At 41.6% G+C, this 26845-nt stretch overlaps 1 protein-coding gene across 2 annotated transcripts in view; it reads right to left on the bottom strand.

Annotated features, from left to right (window-relative positions):
* Positions 1-4361: 4361 nt before the first annotated feature.
* Positions 4362-26845, bottom strand: part of trmt1l (tRNA methyltransferase 1-like) — a 54291-nt gene continuing 31807 nt past the window's right edge. The window contains exons 11-16 of one of the 2 annotated variants that reach the window (XM_055642172.1): positions 25583-25773; positions 24836-24914; positions 20942-21108; positions 13983-14066; positions 8478-8604; positions 4362-5379 (exon numbers count right to left, since the gene is read on the bottom strand). In XM_055642172.1, the coding sequence (XP_055498147.1) occupies positions 5112-5379; positions 8478-8604; positions 13983-14066; positions 20942-21108; positions 24836-24914; positions 25583-25773 (916 nt within the window). In that variant the 3' untranslated portion in view covers positions 4362-5111. The remainder of the gene's footprint in view (positions 5380-8477; positions 8605-13982; positions 14067-20941; positions 21109-24835; positions 24915-25582; positions 25774-26845) is intronic. The other variant, XM_055642173.1, reaches the window with a different exon arrangement.

The raw sequence follows: 26845 nt of genomic DNA, 5'->3' as shown, positions 1-26845 counted from the left end.
CTTTATTAGGTCCGACTGTGTTTGGAAGGACTAAATGCTTTATTAGGTCCGACTGTGTTTAGTCCAAAAGTCCCGGTTATTTCGTGACTTCCGCTTAGTGGACAGGTCGCGCTGATTGCGTAATTTCCGGTGAGTGCAGAGGTCACGCTGATTGTGTAATTTCCGGTAAGTGCAGAGGTCATGCCGATTGCGGAAGTGCCGCTGACTGCGGAAGCCCTACAGTGGAGAGGCCGAGATCAGCCATGAGTAGATTCAAGAAAGTTTACTGTCATATATATGGTGTGTGTGTGTGAATGTGAGTGTGAGTGTGTGCGAGTGTGAGTGTGAGTGAAGTGGTGTGTGCGAGTGTATATCTGTGTGTGTGAGTGTATGTGTGTGTGTGAGTGTACGTGTGTGAATCTGTGTGAGTGTGAGCGTGCGTGTGAGTGTGCGCGTCTCTGTCTGTCTGTCTGTGTGTGTGTGTGTGTATTGGAATTGGTGGAATATTGCGTTGGGGAACCAGCCCTTCCATGTGTGAAGCTGGGGTTAGAGTGTGTGTGTGTGTGTAGGGGGGTTGTGTGTGTGTGTGTGTGTGTGTGTGTGTGTGTGTGTGTGTGTGTGTGTGTGTGTGTGTGTGTGTGTGTGTGTGTGTGTGTGTGTGTGTGTGTATGTGGTGTGGGGTGTAGTGTGTGTGTGTGTGTGCGCCGTGACGCCGCAGGCCCCCCCCCCACCCATAATCGCACGTTGAGGGGATGGGACCCAACGGGTCCTCCTTGGTCTAGTAATAATTAAAACAGCTAAACGGTATGGTTTTCACAGTTAAGCTTTCACTTTAAAGCCCTCACAACAGTGACAAGATCAAGCAAACCACAAGCTACACAGAAACGTATAGGAACTGCAGATGCTGGTTTAAACTGAAGCTAGACACAAAATGTTGGAGTAACTCAATGGGACAGGCAGCATCTCTGGAGAGAAGAAATGGGTGAAGTTTTACATCAAGACCATTCTTCAGTTTGAAGAAGGGTCTCGGTGTCTTCAGTCTGAAGAAGGAATGGGTGACATTTTGGGTCGAGACCCTTCTTCAGTCTGAAGAAGGGTCTTGACCCTAAAAATCACCCATTCCTTTTCTTTAGAGATGCTGCCTGTCCCATTGAGTTACTCAGGCATTTTGTGTCTGTCTTAAGCTACACAGAAACTGCTGGCTTTAGGCAGTGCTCATTATTTTTCAAACTGCAGATGAACTGCCTAAGTGAACAAACATAATTACAAAATTGCTTACCATATTTTTGTTTGAAAAAGACATTGAAGGAAAATTCTATCCCTATCTTCTGGATCCGGCCTTCAGTCTTTACACTTGGAAAGGGCGTCTACCCAAGAGAATAGTTTACAGTTGATCCCATTTTCCATTCATCGTTTCTTGAATTTTGCCCCAAATCCTGTGTTGTGTAAATAATAATTACATCATTGATTCTATCAAGTTATTTATACATCGTTGCAACATCCCAGTTGCATCACAAATATTTGCTCACTGTCCGAGATGGCATTCTGTGTCCAGAGAAGTGAGTATTAACCACTAGTTTAACAAAAAAACCAGCAAGATCTTTTATGTACTGTATCTCAAGAAGAGGCAAGCAGGGAAATACAGGGAAGGAGTAAGGGTAGATTTTTACTTGAAATTGGAAAATTCAGTGTGCATACTATTGTGCTGTAAGCTACCCATGCAGAATACGAGGTACTGTTCTTCCAGTTTGCATGGGTCTCACTCCGGCAATGGAGGCCAAGGACAGAAAGGTGCGAGAATGGGAACTAAAATGGTACATTTGATGAATGGTGTCTCATGAATCATCCTTAAATATAGTTCCTCCACAGATTCCTACTAGATACCACTTTAAAAGCTTCAGATGTGTGTGAAAGTGATGCTATCACCATACATCGATAGCAGAGCATATAATAATAATAATAATAATAATACATTTTATTTTTGGGCGCCTTTCAGAAATCTCAAGGACACCTTACAGAGATTAACAGGAATAAAAAACATATAATCAGAATAAAATAAATAATAAAGACATCACAGAAACACAAATTAAAAACAGAATTCAGTCCAAAAACAAAAAATCAAAAACACAATGTGAAGAGAGAGCAGCGGCAGCTAAAGCGCGCCAGCGTCCACTCTCCCTTCACGGCAGCCATCTTGGACAAAGACTAACAGGATTACTTACAGACAAAAAAAAATCATCCCCCCACAATGGATACCACTGTGGGGGAAGGCACAATGTCCAGTCCCCAACCCCAAGTTCACCCAAAGTCAGGCCTATTGAGGCCACCACAATTGCCTCTACGGAGGCCCGATGTTCCTGGCCGTTCTCACCGGGTGAACTTGCCCCGGCCTCGGGAGAGTCCTCTCAGCGGCTGGGCCACCTGGAACGGCCGTTTCCTAGCTGGAGACCGCGGCTTCCGAAGCCGAGGCCGCGCCGGCCTGGAGCTCCCAGGCTCCCGATGTTGAAATCGGCGCGCAAACCCGCAGCCCGGAGGTGTCGAACACGGCGGACACGGCTCACCGGAGCTCCAGCGCGTCGATCCAGCTCGGCGACCCAGGCAAGGCAACGCCCGCTCCGCTCCGCAACAGCGCCCCAGCGCTGCGCTGCCACCGAGGCCGAGGTGCAGGGCGGTCCCCGCCAGGAAATGGCACTCCAAGCCCGCTGGTAGGCCACGAGGACGGGTCGACGGGCAGCCCGGAGAAAAAGCTGCCTCACCAACCAGGTAGGAACCTAGAAGTAAAATTGCCCCCTACCCCCCACATTAAAAAGTCCATTTCTGCAACGGACGAAACACAGGACTTACTAAAAACATTAAAAAAAAGCAAAGTAAACGGACGGCTGCTGGCTAGCAGCCGCTCCCCAAGATGGCTCCTTCTCCATATAGTAGACATATAGCAGTGGCAACTGGCAATATGTATATTCCAATAGCTTTGGATAGTGAATATTTTCTGGTTATTTATTACTGCAGTTTATGGGAGCTTGCTGCCCAGATTGCTTACCATGTGCTCTCTGTCACATTTCAAAAGTATTCAATAGTTGAGAAATAAGTTGGGTAGCCCAAGGGATGTGAGAGTAACACGTGTATATTAGCTTTATTACATTACTCTTATGTTTTGGAAGTGATGATAGAACCCTTCAAACCAGAGCAAACAACCCCAAAGAATTCCAAGGTATTCCTACCTGGATTAATCTGCATTGCAAAGTGTTCCTTAAGAAGACCAGTTGTAAGAACCTTTTCAGCTGTCAGTTATTTATCATACAACCAAATTGTGCTGCTGAACCAAATATAAAAAGTAGGCAAGAAGTGCTTTCTGCAAGTCAAAGCATAAAATGGTAGTAGAACCAGAGTAAGCAGTAGCAGTGGGGAGATGGATGAGATGATGCTTCAGATGAGAAAAGTGCATACCGCCTTTTACATTTCATTCGCAAGTGAAATACTCACCTAATCCCTTTACCTATCAGAAACGGACACACCTTCAGCATTTCCGTTGCTTCTGTACTTGTTGAGAGGCAGTTGTTTTCCTTTACGTTCCAGTGGTTTTATTTCCACAACTTGGCAGACAACTCAATTAAAAAATAATGATGAAACAAAGACGCCCCTGGTTCTAATCTTCCAAGAGATGGTCACACCAGTCGTACTTTACCTGAATGGTAAAATATTTTATCCTCTTATTTCCCCACAGGCCGGTCTTTGGCCGTTTTGTTTTGCGTGATTATTTTAACATATGAAATCAGAACTTTAACAAATTATCAGAAGGTACAGGAGCCTGAAATCTGCAACATCCAGGTTCAGGAACAGCTGCTTCCCCACAGCCATCAGACTATTAAACACAACTTCAAACAAACTCTAAACTATTACAGCCTATTGCACTTTACCTGTTTATTTATGTGTATATATTGTATGTGGTCTATGGTATATGGACACACTGATCTGATCTGTATTTATGCTTACAATATTCTGTTGTGCTGCAGCAAGCAATAATTTCATTGTCCTATCTGGGTCACATGACAATAAACTCTCTTGACTTGACTCTTGTAGGATATACTTTGTGATCTGGAAGAACAAGAAGCAGCAATAGATTTCAATTTGCAAATATTAATATTTAATTCACTCTGCAAGTGTATAACAAACACATAGAATAGCATGAATCCTTGACTCTAAAGGGACAATGGCAGATCAAACCCCTATTGAATCAACATCCTAATTGAGGAGAGCAACCAGACATTTAGCATCTTACAAAACTGAGAAGCAGTCACACCAGGCAGAAAAATGATTTGCAACAAAGGTGCAAACAATACTATTCCAGCAACTAAAATCTGAGGCAGATTATTTTTAAAGCCTAAAGCCTTTATGATAGCTGCAGAATCAAAATTTTGCTTTTCAACAAACTTGCAAATACAACAGATAGACAGACATATTGATTTCTGGGTTTCAGCTTCAATCTGTTTCCATTTCACTTTTAAAACACATGGTCTAAGTCCCGAGCATAAAACAGCTTAGTACATGGAGCTACACGAAAATGCTGGAGAAACTCAGCGGGTGCAACAGCATCTATGGAGCGAAGGAAATGGGCAACATTTTGGGCCGAAACCCTTCTTTAGTACATGGAGCTATTGTTTAAGGGCAGTGCTAAATTCCAGTATGAATTTTCCGGTTGTGGTTTTGACTTATTGCTTAATGTGAAGGAAAAATAAAAATAAAACATGTTTTTTTAAATAAAATATTTTAAAAACTTTAGACACACACTTCCATTACAAAAAAATACTTGTGTATATGCTGCTGTTGCAATATTTCAACGAAAAGTACATAACTGGTGCATTAATGGAAACAACAAAATTTCGAGAGCAGGAAATACCTCTTCAACATTTGCAATTCAAAGGCACCTGTACAAATCATGGCCCATACCTGTGATTTATTGATGAATAATACACAATGGGGTCTTTTATACAAAGGTTATAATCAATTTTACAGCGTATTATGCACAATGAAGCACGAACCTGCACTGGTTCTTCAGTGATGCAGGAACCAAATATATGCCACAAATCCAACCTGGACACTTGGCTACAATAGTCTATCTGGACCACACAAGTTTATCCTGATTCTGGTTTTACTTCTTCAGCAGGCTGATCGATTTCAAGTGGCTTTGGAGTGGAATCTTGTACAGGTTCTGAAATAGGTTCTACTGAAGCATGACTATGAATACCAGGCAGACTGTCAGTATGCGTGGGCATACTGTATTTCATCAGGATGGCTTTCAACTGCGCTAAGGTTGCATCTGTCCGAATTCCTGTTGGGTCAAAATGAGTACGTCCAACCCGGAAACCAGCTTGCGTGAGGTAGGGCAGGAATTTATTTATCCTGCAGAAACAAAAATGCTTCTTTAGAGGAAAGACATGTTGGAGCAGTTCAAGAAACATAGTACCCCAAAGGAATTAAACAACATCAAAAAACATCAGTCATATTATCATTAAGGAAGTGGAAGTGAACCCTGAAGAAGGGTCTTGACCCAAAACTTCACCCATTCCTTCTATCCAGAGATGCTGCCTGTCCCGCTAAGTTATTCCAGCATTTTGTGCCTATCTTCAGTCATCTTATGATTACTATTAAAGGGAAATGAATTTGGGTGTGTAAAAGCATTGGTGTTTGTTCCCAAAATGTAGTTTTTGTAAAGCAAATCGTTTTTCTTTCTTTGTGTCCGTAATAAGAGTAAAATATGCAAAAACATAATATAATTGCTATTTTTGTCTCTCAAAATACCGTGAATGCATAGACTGCATGTGTCCTAAACACTGCTAGCATTGATTTCATTTACTGAAAAAGGTTTACTACACAATCTGCCATTTTTGTTCAGCCTGCGCAAAGTCACTCCCAAGTCTATGGCACTTTTAAAAGAAAAGGTTTGTTCTTTCAGCATATCTTGAGGATTATAAATAATGATTTGTGCATTGCAATCTAGCTAATAGACACAAAAAAATGGGTTAAAGCTTACAATCTAAATTCATACATTGCTGGGCAGCTGACTGATCAATATTCTTTATTTACACGTTAATGTTTCAATTGGAATAGTCAAAAGGATCACTTTACAAAAAATGACTCCTAACATGAGATTCCAAAGTTTGACCTGCTATGTACATTCAGCTTTTTCTTTATGTTAATTGTTCAACGTTTTAAAAAAAAATCTTCAACAGACAAAAGGTCCAGATTGACTCATGCATAATCTTTCTCAAGATTAGATCCATTTTGGGACTTGCAAAGTAAAGTAACCTTTATTGTCATTCAGCCATTTCAGTCTGAACGAAATTGTATACCTTGCAGTCATAACATAGAATAAAATACCAAAACACACACTTAACACAATTTAACATCCACCACAGTGAGTCTACCAGGCACCTCCTCACTGTGATGGAAGGCAAAAGTCTTAAAGTCCTTGTTTCTACTCCTCGTCTCCCTCTGCGTTGAGGCGATCCAGCTTTCGATGTAGGGACCCCGCCGGGTGATGGTAAGTCCAGCAGCCGCATCCGAGCTCCGCAAACGGGCTGGTTCAAACTCCGCGGCCCGGGGCGGTCGAAGCTGCCACCCTCCAGTCCAGCGGACGAAGCTGGTTGCAAAGCTATGGTCCCGACGTTGTCATCCACTGGGCCCGCGGCCGAGCCTCCGAAGTCGGGTCACCGCCGCTGCAGCGCCATCACAGCCCCAAAGTCTGCCAGCCCCGCGTTGGAAAGTCCTGGCTCTGATTTATCTTGGAGCCTCGAGGTCGGTCCCAGTTGGAGGCCGCCAGCTCCGCGATAGGCCTCAGCACAGACGAAGACGGAGGATACGCCAAGAAAAGGTTGCAACCCCCCCGAAGGAAGAGACTAAAAAGAGTTTCTCTCACCCCCCCACCCCACCCCACACATACACAACTAAAATAAAAAGTATGAGGTGCCAGGCTATCTCAATAGTTCAAATATCTCATCAAAGTATAAAAGCGTCTGATTAATTATTGTAAGTAGTTTTTTTTTATATGGTATACACAAAACAGTTCATAGTTTCCCTTTGCTATTATCCAGAAATTAAATGATCTTTCATGTGCGCACCACTATATTTGTGATCCTTGAGATACAATTATGGAAGCATTTTGAGACATGACCAACAAGATGGCATACACAAGAGGTCAGAGATAAAGGAATGGTAGTATGGGGTGCTATGGCTGCAGATCAGCAATCAAGATGAGCATAAAAGGATATTAATGTTAAACGTGACTGGAATCTAATGCTTTTCAGTGAGGGGGAAGGAGGGCATGGCACAGCACATGATGTGGGCAACCTCAATTTGGATAAGTTGAAGCCTGCAAAGATGCAACTGGGAGATTGACTAGGACAGCAATGATCTGGAGGCAACAAAGATGTGTCACAGGGTCAGAAAGATACAGCACAGAAATAGGTGTTTCCGCCCATCGAGTCCGCACCTACCATCAAAGATCTATTTTTACACTAATCCTAACTCAACCCATTTATTTTCCCCACTTTCTCATCAATTCCACCCAGATTCTGGTATGAGTATGGTAGGGGACTGAGAATGCATCTTTGTGGGGCACTGGTGTTGAGAATTATTGTGGAGGTGGTGTTATCACTTATCCTCACTGATTGTGGTCTGTGGTCAGAAAGTAGAGCATCCAGTGGCAGATGGCAGTGATGATTCCGAGGTCCAGGGATATTAGACAGCTAGATAATCTATCTGTCTATCATATGTAACTATTAACAGTCTGATCGCACGTGTGTGTGTTCACATCTGCTCTGAAAAACGACGCCTCGACGGTAACATTTTTACATATTCTTGTAGTTTAATCCCGTGGATTCAGAAATCATCTTACCTGTACATTTCGAGCTTTATTTCTTGAGTTATTTATGAAAAGTTCAAAAATTTCAAATGACTTAGAAAATAAATGAGCTGATGACGTCACAATGATTCTGCTCGTGCGTCCTGTGCGCAGTTTTCCACGCGCTGCGAGTTACGTCACAGTCACACCCCCCGAACTCACATTCCCCGGTCGCCGAGCGTCCGCCCCGCCCCGGTGCCTGAAGCCACCAGGAGCTTTCGGGAACCAGCCCTCCACTGTGACAACCCCTCCCCCCCGGGCTCTGGATTGAAGCCGCTGAACTATGGTTGAAAACGCAGTCCGTTGGTTTATCCACTCTTCAATGTTTTGCCAGCGATTCATTATTCGTTCTTGAAAATTATATAAACGCAGACTTCGACAAAATAAAAATGTAAAATCCATATTGGAAAGTCTCTCTAACAAATATATAATTTAATAATTTCCTCAGATTTATTAGTTGAGAAAACAGCCATAAAACTAGACAAAGCTCCTCAGGAAAGGAGGAGGCAGCATTAGTCTTGCGTTACAGCCAATGTACTTGATCAAAGTTGAAATGGATGAGCATGAACAAACACAGAAATAGAAAGTAAATTCTTACTTCGGGATGTTCATTCCTCGAATACTGTGCCTGTGGATGCTATAGTAGAAGGGAGGATGCTCAGAGGGAATATCTCCTTTCTGTCGTTTTGCTGCGTTCCCGGGCAGTTCACTACCCTTCCGTTTCTCTGCCAAAATAAAAATTGAACACAAGTTCTGAAGAAGGACAAGTGATGGTCACATGGGCTCTTAAAGCCTACCCAGTTGAAGATCATGGCTGATCGAATTCTTTGGCCTCCTCCCTTTTCCTGTCCATCCTCAATTCCTCTGTCACCTAAGAATCTCTCTAAGCATCTTTAGTCCTTCGGAATTCTATGGATTGCATGGTTTGAGGAGTTCCTCTTCCCTACCTGAAAAACCGTATGTCTGTTCCCTCCCTAGATGTTGCCTGACCTGCTGATTTCCTCCAGAACTTTGCTCAAGAATCTAGCATCTGCAGTCTCTTGTATCCTCCTCATTTTTGTTTTACGTAGCTGTCCCCTAATCCTGAAACTAGGGATCTTGGCGTCCAATGCCATAGCTCACTCAAAGTCGCAGCACAAGTAGATAAAGTGTTAAAGAAGGTGCATGGCAATGTTTTGTCCTTATCGGTGAGGGGATTCAGGATAAATTAGGAAGTCATATTGCAACTTTATAAAAATGTGGTTAGGAGTCATTTGGCATATTGTGTGCAATTCCAGTCACAACTACAGGAAAAATGTGGAGGCTTTGTAGAGGGTACAGATGAGAATCACCAGAATGCTGCCTTAATTACAGGGTACTTTCTATAAGGAGAGAATGTTGCAAAGGTTTCAAAGGTATTTTATTGTCACGAACCAATTAAGGTTAAATAATATGCGATTTACCATATAGCCATACGAAAAAAAAAGCAACAAGACACACAACTACATAAAGTTAACATAAACATCCACCACAACAGATTCCTCACAGTGATGGAAGGCAAAAAAGTCCAATCTTCTTCCCTCTTTATTCTCCCAAGGTCAGGGCAGTCAGACCATCCGTCAGGGCGATTGAAGCTCCCGCAGCCGGTGGTCGAAGCCCCCGCTTCGGGGTGATCGAAACTCCCGCGTCGGGGCGGTCGAACCCCCTGCGGCTTGGAGTTCCCGAAGTCGGTCTCTAACCAGAGGCCGTGAGCTCCGCCATGTTAAAGTCCCCAAGCACCCATGGTTGGAGCTACAAGGTCGATCCCTGGCAAAGGGATCATGGGCTCCGTTATTGCATGCTCTCAAAATCGGTCTCTAGCAAAGGCCGCCAACTCCTCAATGTTAGGCTGCAGTGCGGACAGAGATACAAAACGGAAAAGAAATCGTATCTCCGTCGAGGTAAGAGATTAGAAAATGTTTCCCCCAAACCCCCCACATAAAACAAGCTAAGGAACACTAAAATCCATACAATTAACACATACTATTAAACACATACATTTAACACATACTATTAAAACACAAAAGAAAGAAAAGACAGACAGACTGTTGGTGAGCAACAATTTTGTATGAAGCTACATAATTTTCTCTGGAGTGTCAGAGGCAGTGGGATGATCTAATAGAAGTTTATAGAATCATGAGAGGCATAGATAGGGTTGAGAGTAAGAATTTTTTTTTCCCTGGTGGAAATGTCAAATATTGGAGGACATACAGTGGGTATAAAGTCAGAGGGAAAGTTTCAAGGAATGGTATGGGACAGTTTTTTTTCCACATACAGTAAGTGGTGTTTCCCTGGAATGCTACGGGTGGTGATGGAAGCAGATATGATGCATTTATGCAGATATGATAGTTGCATTTAAAAGGGTTTTAGATAGACAAATAAATATGCAGGCAATAGAGGGATATGGAGCGCGTGCACATGCAGAATGAATTGGTTTAAGTAGGCATCACATTGTAAACAGGCCATTCAACCCAATTGATCTGTTTATATCGTGAATCACGAATCATGTTATCATGAATGACCTGGACGCTGCCTGGGTGGAGTTAGCACGTTCTTCCTGTGACTGCGTGGGTTTTCTCTGGGTGCTGCCACATCCCAAAGACGTGCAAGTTTGTAGGTTAATTGGCCTCCATAAATTTCCCGTGGTGCATAGGGAGTGGATAAGCAAGTAGGATAACACAAAACTAGTGTGAACAGGCGATTGATGGCCGGCATGGACCCAGTGGGTCGAATTGTCGGCTTCCATGCCATGTCTCTAAACTAGACTAAATGAATGTCCACTGCCTAGTTTCTTTCTCATCAACTTACCTAAACTTTCACCCCTCTATCTCCAGCTTCAAGGCATTTGTTTTTATATCTTTCAACAACTGCCTGTGATAGCAAGTTCCACTTCCTAACCTCTCTCTGCATAATTCTCAGCCAGATTTATTAGTAACCACCTTAAATCTATGTTACAGTGCATTCAGAAAGTATTCGGACCCCTTCACCTTTTTCCACATTTTGTTATGTTACAGCCTTATTTTAAAATGGATTAAATTTTATCATCAATCTACACACAATACCCCAGAATGAGGAAGTGAAAACAGGTGTTTAGAAATTTTTGCAAAGTGATCATAAAATAATAACTGAAATATCACATTTACATAAGTATTCAGACCCTTTGCTACGACACTCAAAATTGGGCTTGGGTTCATTCTGTTTCCATTGATTATCCTTGAGATGTTTCTACAACTTCCATTGATTATCCTTGAGATGAGTCCACCAGTGGCAAATTAAATTGATTGGACATGATTTGTAAAGGCACACACCTGTCTATCTCAGGTCCCACAGTTGACAGTGCATGTTAGAGCAAAAACCAAGACATGAAGACGAAGGAATTGTCCGCAGACCTCCGAAACACAGGATCTTAAATGGAAGAACTTTGGAACCACCAGGACTCTTCATAGAGCTGGCCGCCAGGCAAAACTGAGCAATCGGGGGAGAAGGGCCTTGGTCAAGGAGGTGACCAAGAACCTGATGGTCACTCTGACAGAGCTCCAGAGTTCCTCTGTGGAGATGGGAGAACCTTCCAGAAGGACAACTATCTGCAGCATTCCACCAATCAGGCCTTTATGGTAGAGTGGCCAGACAGAAGCCACTCCTCAGTAAAAGGCACATGACAGCCCGTTTGGAGTTTGCCAAAAGGCACCTAAAGAACTCTCAAGACCATGAGAAACAAGATTATCTGGTCTGATGAAACCAAGTGAACTCTTTGGCCTGAATGCCAAGCATCACATCTGGAGGAAACCAGGCATCGCTCATCACCTGGCCAATACCATACCTACCGTGAATCATGGTGGTGGCAGCATCATGCTGTAGGGATGTTTTTCAGCAGCAGGAACTGGGAGACTAGTCAGGATCGAGGGAAAGATGAACGGAGCAAAGTACAGAGAAATCCTTGATGAAAACCTGCTCCAGAGCGTTCTGGACCTCAGGCTGGGGCGGAGGCTCACCTTCCAACAGGACAATGACCCTAAGCACACAGCCAAGACAACGCAGGAGTGGCTTCGTGACAAGTCTGTGAATGTCCTTGAGTGGCCCAGCCAGAGCCCGGACTTGAACCCGATCGAACATTTCTGGAGGGACCTGAAAATAGCTGTGCATTGACACTTCCCATCTAACCTGACAGAGCATGAGAGGATCTGCAGAGAAGAATGGGAGAAATTACCCAAATACAGGTGTGCCATGCTTGTAGCGTCATACCCAAGAAGACTTGAGGCTGTAATCGCTGCCAAAGGAGCCTCAACAAAGTACTGAGTAATGGGTCTGAATACTTATGTAAATGTGATATCAGCTATTTCTTTTTTATTACTTTGCAAAAATTTCTAAATTTATTATGGGGTATTGTGTGGAGATTGATGATAACAAAAATGAATTTAATCCATTTTAGAATAAGGCTGTAACTTAACAAAATGTGGAAAAAATGAAGGGGTCTGAATACTTTCTGAATGCATTGTAGCTGGGGTTATTTTTATTTTCCTCCACTATAAGAAACAGCACGATGGGCTACTTAATTGCACTCTAGTAGCATTGGACCTCTATCAGGGCACTTCTTCAGCGTTCACATTTCTGTTCACTGTTCATGTTCCCGTTTAGTCTACTAGAGCAGTAGTGATTTATCCGTTTACTTCAAGTAAAAAGATTCATACCACACCACCATACACATAATCCGCTCCGTCGCTCAAAACTTCAGGCTGAAGTGCAAATGCTTCCCCTCTCAATGATTTACTTGATGAAAGCCAATGCAGAATTTGGAGCAAACATAGCCAGTCCAAATGTCAATCCCTCGGGTCTAAAGGAACATACATTTGACTACAGATCACTACATTTGGCACTGCAGTAATTGAAGGGGTTGTCAAAAAGCTGATGCAGTCAGGTATCTGTCTGCTTCTGCTTACAATCCAGATTTACTTTTGCAAGCTTAGGTTTACTCTTATCAGCTTACTCTTTTGCAATACTCACAAGACAATAGGGGTATTTGGTCATAGTTTTGGTTCCTTAGTGCTATAGCATGCTCACGTGGTTGGTGACCTGACCATTATATATCTGGGGCCAACCCTCCTCCCATTTCCCTGAAACTTTGGTCTTCAGCTGTTCTGGCCCTAGCTTCTCATGGTCTGATTTACATAGTATACCCAATAATTTACTGCATATGTATTTGTTGCATTGTGCTTAATGTGCCTCTAATGCTGTAGCAAGTAAGAATTTCATTTTTTTTGTCCTGCCCGAAACGTTGCCTATTTCCTTCGCTCCATGCTGCTGCACCTGCTGAGTTTCTCCAGCATTTTTGTGTACCTATGACAATTGGACATTCTTTACACTTAATGTAGAAGCACCTGATGAATCTAACTTGACGGTAACAATGAAAAATCCATCTGAATATTGTGCTTTACTTAATCAATGGATAGATATAGCAGAGGAAGGAACACTACTTAGCTCGTCTATTCAGAGAAAAATGCAGCCATTCAATCAAGGTTTCTAATGCTTCTCCACAATTCCCCCACCCCCACCACACCTTCCTATCCATGCTTAGTGTAAACAGGCTCAGATTCTTTTGGACATCAGTCAAAATTTGCTTTTCTTGAATCCAACTGCCCAGTGTAACTTTCGTATTTAATTCAATGCAAAAACTTGCATTTGACATTTCCATAAAGTATAACGATAAATGTTATCCACAAGGGCCAAGGAGTTTTTGTATGTTTGATTGATCTTTATGGCTCAGTTCTCCGAGACTGGAGATCAATCTCAATTATTTGTTTTAGACTGAATCCAGTGTTTTAGTACCGCCCTTATCAAGATGACACAAATTTGACATTTGCAGCATGAACTGAACAGACAAAACTGGAGTATGCTGTTAGCATCATCCTGTGCATCTGACAATATTGCAATACGAATTAATAAACTGCTATCTGCTGTGTGTGGTTGTGACATTATGCACTCTGTGCTGTTGCAGTTGATGAAATACTACGGCAGGATGACAAATGACGGAGAATTAAGTTTGCATCATGCTGCTACGGAAATCTCACTCAATAAAATGAACGCTTACCTTGTCCAGAATATGATGCTGAGCTTGTATCCTCAACTCCAGATTTATGAGAGGCTAAGGTTTTAATAACAACTCCACTCTCCTCTGTGGGGAACACCAACATTGAAATAACTAATGTGAGTTGACAACTCACACCGTTGACAATTTCAAAACATTTTGTCAACCATTTTCCCTATACTGACCATTCAGTACTTCACTTGGTGTTTACAGGGAGTTGCATGGTGCAATCTACCAGTCAGTTCCATCATCTAAGTATTCATTGCTCTTAAGGTTAATTAGTGATGTCTAGTCACCGTTAGAAAAGTGGCAGCCAATTTGCACACACCCATTTCCACAGACAGCAAAGTGATAACCAGATAAACTATTCCAGTACATTGTTTGATGGATAAATATTTAAATTAGTTAATTGACAAAAACTGATCTTCTTTGGCACTGAGGATCTCAGACTGCATTGAGATAAAAACAAAACCCCCTTGATGTGAAAGGTGGGACATCTGAGAGCACAACAATCTCTCTGCATTTAGCGGTGAATCGGTGTAGAATTCTGTGCTCATCTTTGGAATCGAGCTTTCACCTCAGAAACAGGAATGCTACCAATAGCCATGACTGAAAAGTTAAATAATGTAGAGCACCAAACAAACCCAACAACACAATAGGTCCACTAGAGTGACAAAACCGCAATGGATCGAATTGTTCTGCCAGCAATAAGTGATTTTATGGCACTGAGACAAAAACTCTTACTCTTCCTTGTAGTTGGTTGAGCTGGTGAAATTTCTCTCCCAAATAAAAATGGACAGCCAATTAGATCATATTAATATTTTTGTAACATTTGGGATAGCGGTAGAGATGTTGCTTCACAGTGCCAGAGACCCGGGATCGATCCTGACTATGGGTGATGTCTGTACTGAGTTTGTACGTTCTCCCTGTGACTGCTGGTTTTTCTCAGGGTGTTCCAGTTTCTGTCCACACTTCAAAGACGTACAGGTTTGTAGGTTAATTGGGTTCGGTAAAATTGTTATTTGTCCATTGTGTGTAGGACAGTGTTAGTGTACGGGGTAATCGAAGGCCGAGGCTGTCTTGGTGGACCGAAGGGCCTGTTTCTGCACTGTATCTCTAAAGTATAATGTAAAGTCTAATATAATCCTCAAACCTGTCTGAAAGGAAATTAATAGTATTAGCAAAATACAAGTAACATTTCCGGAAATATTAGGAAAAATTCTCCTTTTAAATGTGATATAAATTATTCAAATCCCACAAGATTTGTCAATTTTTTCCAAAAGTAATTAATAATTGAAGGAACAGTGGTTGAGGTTTCCCAGTAGCAAGGACAGAGTTTGACATTGGTGTTCAGAGGACCTGTATCACCTGGCATACAAGTCACTGAAGGTTAACATGCAAGTTCAGGAAACAATTCAGAAAACAATGTGCATGTTGGTCTTTACTACAAGAGGATTCAAATACAAGAATACAAAAGTCTTGTTCCCTATATATAAACAATTGGTGAGACCATATCTGGAATACTGTGTACAAAACGCAGATCTGGGCAAAGAGGAATATTCTTATGATAGATGGATTGCAGCAAAGAATCGCCAGATTTATTCCTGAATGACAAGTTCATTAAACCTGGAAGCAGACTGGTCTTTTTAAGCTTGAGTTTATACGAATAAGAGGCAATGTAATTGAAAACATACAAAATTTGCAGGTTGCAGAGTTGATGTACCCCCTGGATGGGATGTCTAAAACTAAGCTTTGCAGTCTCAAAGTATGGCCTCAGTCAGTGATTCAGGACAGGCAATGCGAATCTCTACAGGGAGTCTTTGAAATTCTTTATGGAACAAGGCTGTGGAAGCTCATTTGTTGAGAATATTCAGTATGGAAAAAGTTTCTAAAAAAGGAAAAATGAAGGGATATGAAGTTAATGTGCTATATAGCACCAAGATAAATGATCATTAATGAAATAACGGAATAGTAGAGCCGACCAGAGGGTCCTCCTCTTTCTTATATTCTTCAGTAAAATGACTATGGATTAATGATCAACTCAGTATCCCGCCTGGCTGAATGCTTGACCCACTGAAAAAAGGCACAAAAGATTTTTTTTTAAATTACGCTTATGCCTGAAGTTGCACTATTATAGTACCTTTAATGCCTTGGTCATCAACCTAGCTCCATAATAAAAATATTATTTTTGAGAATGGTTTCTCTTACTGTGTAGGCAAAAATTACCAAGCAATCTATTCTGGTATTGGCAGAGGTGTTTGTTGTTCACCTCCTGACATTCAGTAAAATGGGAACTTTTATAACTATATGAACAAAGAGGCAAGGGCTTTATTTAAGGTAGACAAAAATGCTGGAGAAACTCAGCGGGTGAGGCAGCATCTATGGAGCGAAGGAATAGGTGACGTTTCGGGTCGAGACCCTCCTTCAGACTGATGTGGGGGTGGGAGGGGGCGGGAAGAAGAAAGTAAGAGGCAGAGACAGTGGGCTGTGGGAGAGCTGGGAAGTGGAGGGGAAGAAGGGAGAAAGCAAGGACTACCTGAAATTGGAGAAGTCAATGTTCATACCGCTGGGGGTAAACCCAGATGGCCATGGGAGTCAGTGGGTTTGTAGTAGATGTCGATCAGTAGTCTGTTACCTGCGATGGAGATCAAGAAACAGTAGGGAGATGTCGGAAATGGTCCAGGTAAATTTGAGTCTCAGATGGAAGTTAGTGGTGAAATGGATGAAGTCAGTGAGTTATCCATGGGTGCAGGAGGTTGCATCAATGCGGTCGTCAATGTAGCAGAGGTAGAATTTAGGGATAGGGCCACGTTTCACCTTGAACTTTGCACTTTCTTTTGCACTGTATTATTTATTGTGGTGTATGTGGTGGTTGTATTGCATTGTATTGTATCTGTCTGAGAGCGAACCAAGACACATTCCTATCAACTTGTTGACATGGCAATAAATTTCTTGAATCTTGAACAAGGATTGTTCGACGTACCTTTCAAAGAGGCAAGCATAGCTGGGGCCCATGCGCATGCCCATAGCTATGCCTTGGATTTGGAGGAAATGGGAGGAGTCAAAGGAAAAGTTGTTGAGGGTAAGGACCAGCTCCGTTAGGTGGAGGAGAGTATCGGTAGAAGGGGATTGGTTGGTTTTGTGGTCGAGGAAGAAACGGAGAGCTTTAAGACCCTCCTGGTGGGGGATGGAGGTGTAGAGTGACATCCATGGTGAAGATAAGGGAATGGGGGCCTGGAAAAGGGAAGTCATGGAGGAGACGAAGAGCATGTGAGGTGTCTTGGACATAGGTAGGGAGAGATTTGGCCACCTGGGGATAGGATGGAGTCGAGGTATGTGGAAATAAGTTTGGTGGGACAAGAACAAGCAGAACCAATGGGTCTGCCAGGACAGTCAGGTTTGTGGATTTTGGGGAGAAGGTAAAATTGGGCCGTGTGGGGCTGGGGAACGATGAGGTTGGAGGCTTGGGAGGGCAGGAGCTGGAGGTGATGAAGCCAGTGATAGTGTTTGAGATAATGGCCTGGTGCTCGTCTGTGGGGTTATGGTCCAAGGATAAGTAGGAGGAGGTGTCTGAGAGTTGGCACCTGGGCCTCCTCCATGGCCAGAGTGAGTCCCACCATAAATTGGAGGAGCAGCATCTCATATTTCACTTGGATAGTTTACACCCCAGCAGTATGAACATTGACTTCTCCAATTTCAGATAGTCTTTGCTTTCTCCCTCCTTCCCCTCCCCAGCTCTCCCACAGCCCACTGTCTCAGCCTCTTCCTTTCTTCTTCCCCCCCCCCCGACATCAGTCTGAAGAAGGGTCTCGACCCGAAACATCACCTATTCCTTTTCTCCGTAGATGCTGCCTCACCCGCTGTGTTTCTCCAGCATTTTTGTCTATCTTCGATTTTTCCAGCATCTGCAGTTCTTTCTTAAACACAGGGGCTTTATTTAATGTTTCTTTTGAAAGACAATATTGAAGTGTAGTGTTAGTTTGGACTACGTGCCCAAAACAAGCAGTTGATTTGAACCTGCAAAAAGATGTAGATCGAGTTTGGCTCAGTGCAGCTGTAATGCAATAAGCATGTTGCTCTGACAACAGCCGTGCTAAAATAAGACTAGACCAGGTGTTTCTCATAAGAGAAGGAAGGAAAGATTACATAGAAGCCAAATCCAAAAATGTGCATGTGTAGAATTAAACAGGAAGAGAAGATACACCATCATATGAAATAGTCACAAAAATATAGAGAAAGGAATGTATAATTTCTCATTTAAAATCTATCTCTACTTTGCTGATGTTGGGATTGGTAAAATAACATCTTTAGGAGACTATATGGAACAAGACATTTAGCATGTCACTAACCTTTGGCTATTTTATACAATGGAAGGCCAGTTCAGAAGTAATTCTGTACTTATAAAGTCAATTTTGGAAAATATATTAATGGACAAAGAATAGTTCATTCATTGCACTGCAGTGAATTTGTAAATGCAATCTCCAAACCCTGTGATAAGGTTAGTTTTTAAATCACTTTGGCTCTTTGGTTGATTGATTCTTATCTGATCTATACAATTCCAAATCAATTGTTTTATGCAGATTTCATTGTTTTTCTTTGCCAACAGTGATATAGATGTAATTTACTCAGCAGTGTGATGTATTATCATGCTCTCATTAAATGATTAATACTTTTAAACAGCAATTGCCATATCAGCAAATTCTGTACTATGCCGGTGTAGCAATTGTCATATCAGCAACTCTGTACTGTTCAGCGGCAAAGTTGCTGCCTTACAGCACCAGAGATCCGTTTTCGATCCTGACCATGGGTGCTTACCTGTACGGAGTTTGTACTTTCACCCCATGACCTGCGCAGGTTTTCTCTGGGAGCTCCGGTCTCCTCTCACATTACAAAGACGAACAGGTTTGTTCGCTAATAGCTTTCAGTAAAATTGTAAATTGTTCCTTGTGTGTGTGTAGGATAGTGATAATGTGCGGGGGACTCTGGTCGGCGTAGACTCAGTGGGCCAAAGGGCATGTTTCCGCACGTTATCTCTAAAACTGAAAACATAGCCTTTTGCCTAGATTCAAAATAGAAAGTAGGTTGCTAAGAAATAATTTAGCAATGTGAATTCTGCCCATCTCGCCAACATTTCTTCTCGGCTTCCGGATTTTGGGCCTTAGGCCCCATACCAACCTATCACTAATCAAATTCACACTTCTTCATTGACTGAGTTTAGGAATGCCAGTGTTATCGTACTGCAGCTTCTTGAAGGCTACTATGGCAAAGCTAGAACTTGTCCTTTCCCAATGTTCATACAGACATTTGCTCCAACCAACGCTTACTATTATTGTTCCAAATACATTAATGCCTGTTGCAATTCTGTAAATAATGCCTTGGACAACATTATACAACTTATCAGAAAATAACTTTTGAATCTGTACAGCTTATTTATGCACTCTTTCACAAAAACTGAGTTAAACTGGCAGTGACTGCAATTCTTCCAGCATGGTTCTGTAAATTGAATTATACATCACTTTGAAAATCATTATTAAAATGTTATAGGTAAATTCATGTTAGAGGAGCAGAATGAGGTCATTCGGCCCATCAAGTCTACTCTGCCATTCAACCTTCGCTGATGTATCTTTCCCTCTCAACCCCATTCTCCTTTCTTCTCCTCATAACCTCTGATACCCATACTAATCAAGAACCAACGAATCGCCACCTTAAAAATATCCATCGACTTGGCCTCCACATCCATCTGTGGCAATAAATTCCAGATTCACAAAGAGTAGGGATTAACGGGTCCCTTTCAGAATGGCAGGCAGCAACTAGTGGGGTACCGCTATGCTTGGTGCTGGGACCGCAGCTATTTATAATATCCATTAATGATTTCGATCAAGGGTTTCCAACTTTACCTCCAGGTGGTAAATTTACCCCCAGGTGGTAAATTTCACCGACCCAGGGGGTAAATTTGTTGATTAACATTAGCAAATTTGCAGATGACACAAAGCCGGGGGGCAGTGTGAACTGTGAGGAGGATGCTATGAGGATGCAGGCTCTTGGACAGGTTGGGAGAGTGGGCAGATGCATGGCAGATGCAATTTAATGTGGATAAATGTGAGGTTATCCATTTTAGTAGCAAAAACAGGAAGGCAGATTATCTGAATGGTGTCAAGTTGGGAAAAGGGGAAGTACAATGAGATCTGGGGGTCTTTGTTCATCAGTCACTGAAAGTAAGCATGCAGTAACAGCAGGCAGTGAAGAAAGCTAATGGCACGTTGGCCCTCATAACACGAGGAGTTGAGTATAGGAGCAAAGAGGTCCTTCTGCAGATGTACTGGGCCCTAGTGAGACCACACCTGGAGTATTGTGTGCAGTTTTGGTCTCCAAATTTGTGGAAGGACATTCTTGCTATTGAGGGAGTGCAGCGTAGGTTCAGAAAGTTAATTCTTAGGATGGTGGGACTGTCATAAGTTGATAGAATGGAGCGAATGGGTTTGTATACACTGGAATTTAGAAAGATGAGAGGGGATCCTATTGAAACATGTAAGTTTATTAAGGGATTTGACACGTTGGGGGCAGGAATGTTCTCGATGTTGGGAGAGTCTAGAACCAGGGGCCACAGTTTAAGAATAAGGGGTGGGCCATTTAGAACAGAGATGAGGATTTTTTTTTTTTTTTTACCCAGAGAGTTGTGAATTTGTGGAATTCTCTGCCTCAGAAGGCAGTGGAGGACAATTCTCTAGATCGTTTCAACAGAGAGTTAGATAGAGCTCTTAAAGATAGCGGAGTCAAGGGATATCGGGAGAAGGCAGGAGCAGGGTACTGATTGTGGATGATCAGCCATGATCACAGTGAATGGCGGTGCTGCCTCGAAGGGCTGAATGGCCTACTCCTGCACCTATTGTCTATCTATAAAGAAAATTATCTTCTCCTTCTTTCTAACAGTACATCCTTTTATTCGAGGTAAGCGAACCAACCTTGACTGCTGTGGCTCATTGGCCCAAATATTGAATGATGCTTCAATGTTGTGCATTCAGATTCACAGGTCAAGTTCTTTAGCAAAGGATGGATGTCTTCAATTCCATGTTGGACGGCTTCGAACAGCATTCTCCGCAGGAAGCCAGTGTTAAACAATGACCCCGACCTTGAAATTGGAAAGGTGTCAAGAAACAAAAGTAAGGGGTGAGATTTATTTTGGTCTGCAGATAGTGAACAGCATGTGCTTTTAGTCTAATACATTAATTTATATTAAATTTGTACAGAAATTGGGATCGAGCAACTCATTAATTATATGCAGACAGCAATTATACTGAGGAATTGATGGAAGTGTACATCTAAGTTGAGTTGGAGTTGCAGAATATTCATCTTATGGGCCTGTCCCACTTAGGTGATTTTTTAGGCGACTAGGCTGTTGCCACATGGTCGCCAGGGTGTCGCCTGTATGGTCGTGAGTAGTCTCCTCAGTCGCAATAAAGAGTTATAGTGTCTTTCTGGTCACCGCTGGATTTTCAACATGTTGACCATTTTTCGGAGACAGTCGGCGACAGTGGGTTTGACGCCAATGAGCGTAGCTGGGCTTCTCCTGACAGTAGGTGCTGTCGTAGTTGTCGCCAAGTTAACGTAGGTTGTCGCCAGGTGACATAGGTTGTCGCCGGTGCTGACTTTGTTTTTTTGTTGTTGTTAAAGTAATGATTCTATTTCAAATTTTATGTCGAAGAGGGGTCCAGTCGCCAATTTTATGGCGACCTGCTACGACTATGACAATCGCCTAAAAATAGTCTAAGTGGGACAGGCCCATTAGTCTCACTAGAGAGCAACATGATTTTGAACATTGCGTAAATGTCTACCATTGTTAGTCACCAGTCATCCCTAAACCATATCAACTACATGGTAGTTTTAAACAACTCTTTTTTTTTTAATTCTCTTCAGGTCTTCAAGAATCACATAAGAATGGAAGGTGAATAGGAAACAGCCAACTGTTTGAAATTGACATAATCAGGTCACAATACTGCCCACAAAAGGTTCACTCCCAGCAGTAACCAGCCAGTGCTCCAACACCAATCACAATGAATGGAAGTGTTTCGACATTAAAATACAATCGTCTTCATTTTTACCTGTAAACTATATATTTATACGCACATGTAACCAATAAACTAAATGATATCACCTAAAAATTGATATCCAAATATGAACCCCACTTCTCTCCAATAGGTGCTTGCTGACTTAATAACACTTCCAGTATATATATTTCACCATCTGCCAACCCATTGACAATGACCACCCAGGAACACAGTAATTAACCCACATCTGCAACTAGATTTCACTTATTTTCCTCCAATGCATATATAAAGATTAGCTATAACATCGGATGCCCAGCATCTGCCCATTTGCCATGTACAGTATTAATGGCTGCAAACGAAAATGCAGGTGTACCATCTTTACACTCTGTTATATATCTTTCAGGAAAAAGGAAGTATGACTGTACCCAGCCATAATGAACAATCTATATGAATGATACACGAATAATGATTCACTGTTGATCAGAGCGCATCTTGAAATTTCAAGCATTTGGAATAAAAATGCTGTAGTTTTGCAAAATGAAAAGAAACTCATGTATTGGTGTGTTAGCCAGCAGGATATGGCATTCAAATAATTGCCTACTTTTAAAAAAGAGTGCCACATGATGTTTATCAAGAGGCAAAAGGTTGGCGTACTCCAGTAAAAGCAATGTAGTTGTTCTATTTCCAGAGATTTTTTTTACAACGCAAATGGAAAATTTCCTCTGCTCGACTTTGTAGTTAAACCAAAACATGTGTACAAAGTGTACTCATCTGTGGTACACATAACAAACCCTTCACCATGAATACAGTTGTCTTCAGATGCTCATGACTAAAAGTCGTTTTGCGGTTGAATGGAATCTGGATTACATTGTATCAGCGCAGCCACTGGGCCCCATTTAATCTCAGAGACAAATCAATCAAATAAAATAAAATGCAAATGTATAAACTGGGGCAAAGCCAAGTACTAAATCTGTTACTGAGGTGGGAATTCTAGGAGAACGCCACAAATTAAAGCGAAAAAAAAATCAAAAAATAACCAGTACATGGGAAGATAATAGTTATAAATTAAAATAAAACACTTGGATGCCAACAAAATAATTCAATACTGCAATAGTCAAGGAGATGATCTACATTAAGGCACAGCATGATAAACAAAAAAGATTAAAAAAAAATCCTGCTTGGAAGTTGTGAAAAGCAGAGTTAGTAATTTAGAATTGACCCGAATCCGATATCTCTTCAACCCTTCATCACAGTGCTAATACCTGATCATATTTTCCAAGAAAAATGTCACATGCATAAAATAGTAGATGCGGTCTGATCTAGTCAATGTGCCATGGTAAAGGCGAGGCAATGGTCTAGAGCAGTGATTCCCAACCTGGGGCCAGGGAAAATATCAGGGGGGCCCACAGAAAAATTTGGGGATTTAGGGGGCCACAGGTTCAATGAAGGGGGCCACTTTTTTTCCGCTAATGTCAGGGGGAGGGGCTACAAAAAAAATTAAAGAGCCCAAGGGGACAATGAACTAAAAAAGGTTGGGAACCACTGGTCTAGAGTATCTCAATGAAGTAACTTTTAGTGTGACTTTGCAACTTCACATTGTAGTTGTATGTAAAATGTCTTATCTACTTCACTGACTTCTTTTACGTTTGTTATATTGCAAACAAGAAATTGTCCAAGCCTCTTCAGTATTAATTATCCATGATAGTCCAGATATCTATAGAATATTGTATTGCAATATAACACTTTCTGGTTTATTTAGATGGGTTTTTGGTGTACAAAGGTGATGTGTGGGGCTGGAGCATATGCATAACTTATCATTCCAGGTTCAAACAAAAGTCTTTGAAACCTAAGCCTCATTTGCACTAATTTTTGTTGGTTTGTTTAGTTTTTGACAGTTTAGCTGGTTGAGCAGAGCCATTATTCTACTGATGGATAAATTTTATGTAAAATACATGAAATCTGCGAGCATCACAAATTTAAAATAAATACTGTTTAACCAGAAGACAATGTTGAAACTCTAAAAGGAGCTGCCATAATGGAAAGCTTGGTCACTCTTCAAAATACAATCTTGTCACTTCCTACACCCTCACTTAAATGTGGCGATGAAGGTGGTTGAAGCTTTTTTTTTTTGGTTTAAATTGCATGATGAGAGTGTGCCCAATTTTAGATCAGCTGGCATTGTCTGACAAGGTTGCATGCAGCTCTTTTATTTGGAGCATTTGAACAGTAATCACAAGAAAGTGTTGGGTTCTAATTACATTGGTAAAAAAGTTCTTATTGGAGTAGAGAGAAGAAAATTATGCCTGAAATCAGTAAGTCACACCAGCTTCTTGCTCTCACCCAACAAACAACAATCGCCTGTTTCCTTTATCATCGTTACTTTTTTGCATATCTTTGATTCATTCGTTCTATATCTCTCTACATCACTCTATATCCCTCGTTTCCCTTTCCCCGACTCTCAGTCTGAAGAAGGGTCTCGACCCGAAATGTCCCCCATTCCTTCTCTCCAGAGATGCTGCCTGGCCCGCTGAGTTACACCAGTATTTTGTATCTATCTTCGGTTTAAAGCAGCATCTGCAGTTCCTTCCAACACAATCAATCAATCAATCAATCAATCAGTTTTATTCGTCACATTGCATATAAAGTGCAAGTGAAATGAATTTGTCGGCTTGTTTAGTTTATGAATTGATAATGCAGGACAAATTATATACAGGAACTGATAATGCAGGACAAATTCATTGAGGACTCATTAGGAGGTCAAACTGCAACTTGGAATTTTATTCAAGTCCACTAATTTTAGCAGCAACATACCACAATGGTCCAAGCTCCACTGCGGTTTTTCCTGGCATACTTCCATGGCAATCGCAGGGCAGCTGCTGATATGCACTCTCTGAAAGGACAACGGAAAATCTATTTGAAAATAGACCGATCGTTTGTTACTAAACAAAAGACATTGTTGCACATCAATTTTCAGGGCAGTGACATCGTGCGTATTGTATTGTATTGACTCAAAACTTAAAACCATAAGACCATAGTCAGTAAATGCTTTAACACGTTAGAATTCATGTCTAGGGAAGTGCTTAATGTATCTGGCACCAGTCATCTGTGAACCTTACCTGTATAGCAAAACCCACAAATCTCAAGAAAAAAAAATGAAACTCTAATAGTACTTCCAACACAAGAAGTTTTTGCCCGATGGGAAGTCATTATTTATTGTGACCGTATTTCAAATATACTTACCATTTGGTCAAAGTTTGCAAGTGGTCTGGAAGACTAAACAAATATTGGAGCATCAACTTTCTGCCATTGATAAATATTTACTGTTTATTCAGGTCAACAATGATATATAAAGGAGGAGCCAGATAACAAATAGTTATAATGTTGCTCGGAGCTTAAAAAGTACTGGGAGGATACCAACAATCAATAGCATTGTTGTTGATCAGCAGATCGATAAACACTGCATTGTTTGCACCGACAACCACTCTGTTCTGTGGATGGAAAATAACTAAATATATTCAGACATGTTAGTTGCATGGATTGTTGTTGCGGGGGATTTACCTTCTAGCATATGGCACTTCTTGTAGAAGACCCGCTCTTCACACCATTGACAATGGATCAGGCGACGGATTTTCTTCAGGCTTTCGTCTGCCTGGGAAGGACCTCGAAGCACCCGTACCACTACCAGAACAAAGTGTTCCAGAGCTACGGCTAACAGAACTTCAATCCCCTTGTTGCAGCGTGCTGCCGCCCTGCAGATAAACATCAAAAGCTAACACAGCAAAGCAATGGAGGAAAAAAATATACCCGACACATGCTATTCATTTACCAGATGCACAGAGAAAGGTACTACAGCAAATATAAACCGCCATTGGATCTAGGGTGTTCCTTCATAATTGATTGAGGAGAAAGTTCACTAACATGCATGATGCAATGACGTCTTTACACTAATATCACTGTACCATTGCATGTAACAACATAGTGAAGCCAGTATATCAGAATACATAACTAAACCAAAGGGACACTAACGCACTTAACACTTCATCTTCATTTCTTAGCTTAACTAGAAAAAATGTATTAAAAACAATGAAAAATGATCTTGCAGTTACAAAATGAATGGCACTAATATTGCAAATCACTACTATGGCTCTAATTAAGAATGACAAACATTAGCAAAGTAAAGCCAAATTCCATACAATGGTAAAAGGTTGGGAATACTCTGAAATCATTTCATTTGTCAATTTTTAAAATGCATCTTCTCTCTACTTTTACCTCTCATGCTATTTTCCACTTTCTTTTTTTATTTGCCAGCAAGAATTAGTTTATTAGTTAAATTGGCATTATGGCCAGCACAGACATGGAGAGCCAAAGGGCTTGTTTCCCTGCTGTAACATTGTCCATTCTAATTCATAGTCAAAAGCTTATGATCGAAAAAAACAATAACATTATTTCTAATTTTATTTAAGTTTAATCCTGTCAACAGGTACTGTCTGTATGGAGTTGGTACATTCTCCCTGTAACTGCATGGGGTTTTCCCGGGTGCTCCGGATTTCTCCTACACTCCAACAACGCACAGGTTGTAGGTTAATTAGCTCGGTAAAATTGTCCCTTGTATGTAGGATAGTGATACGGAGTGATCGCTGGTCATCACGGACTCGGTGGGCCGAAGGGCCTGTTTCTACGCTATTTCTCTAAAGTCTAAAGACTTTCTGATTTTTAAACAATCTTTTAGATGATTGGAGGTGGTGAGGTGGCAAGGGGGAAAGAAATGTAATCGGAACAAGAACTGGAGGGGATGGGAGTTGTGGGGTGGAAGTTGGACAG

Source organism: Leucoraja erinacea, chromosome 10, assembly GCF_028641065.1.
Source record: "Leucoraja erinacea ecotype New England chromosome 10, Leri_hhj_1, whole genome shotgun sequence".
In the NCBI taxonomy this organism is placed as follows: Eukaryota; Metazoa; Chordata; class Chondrichthyes; order Rajiformes; family Rajidae; genus Leucoraja; species Leucoraja erinaceus.
This window is presented reverse-complemented; position numbering and strand designations above follow the sequence as displayed.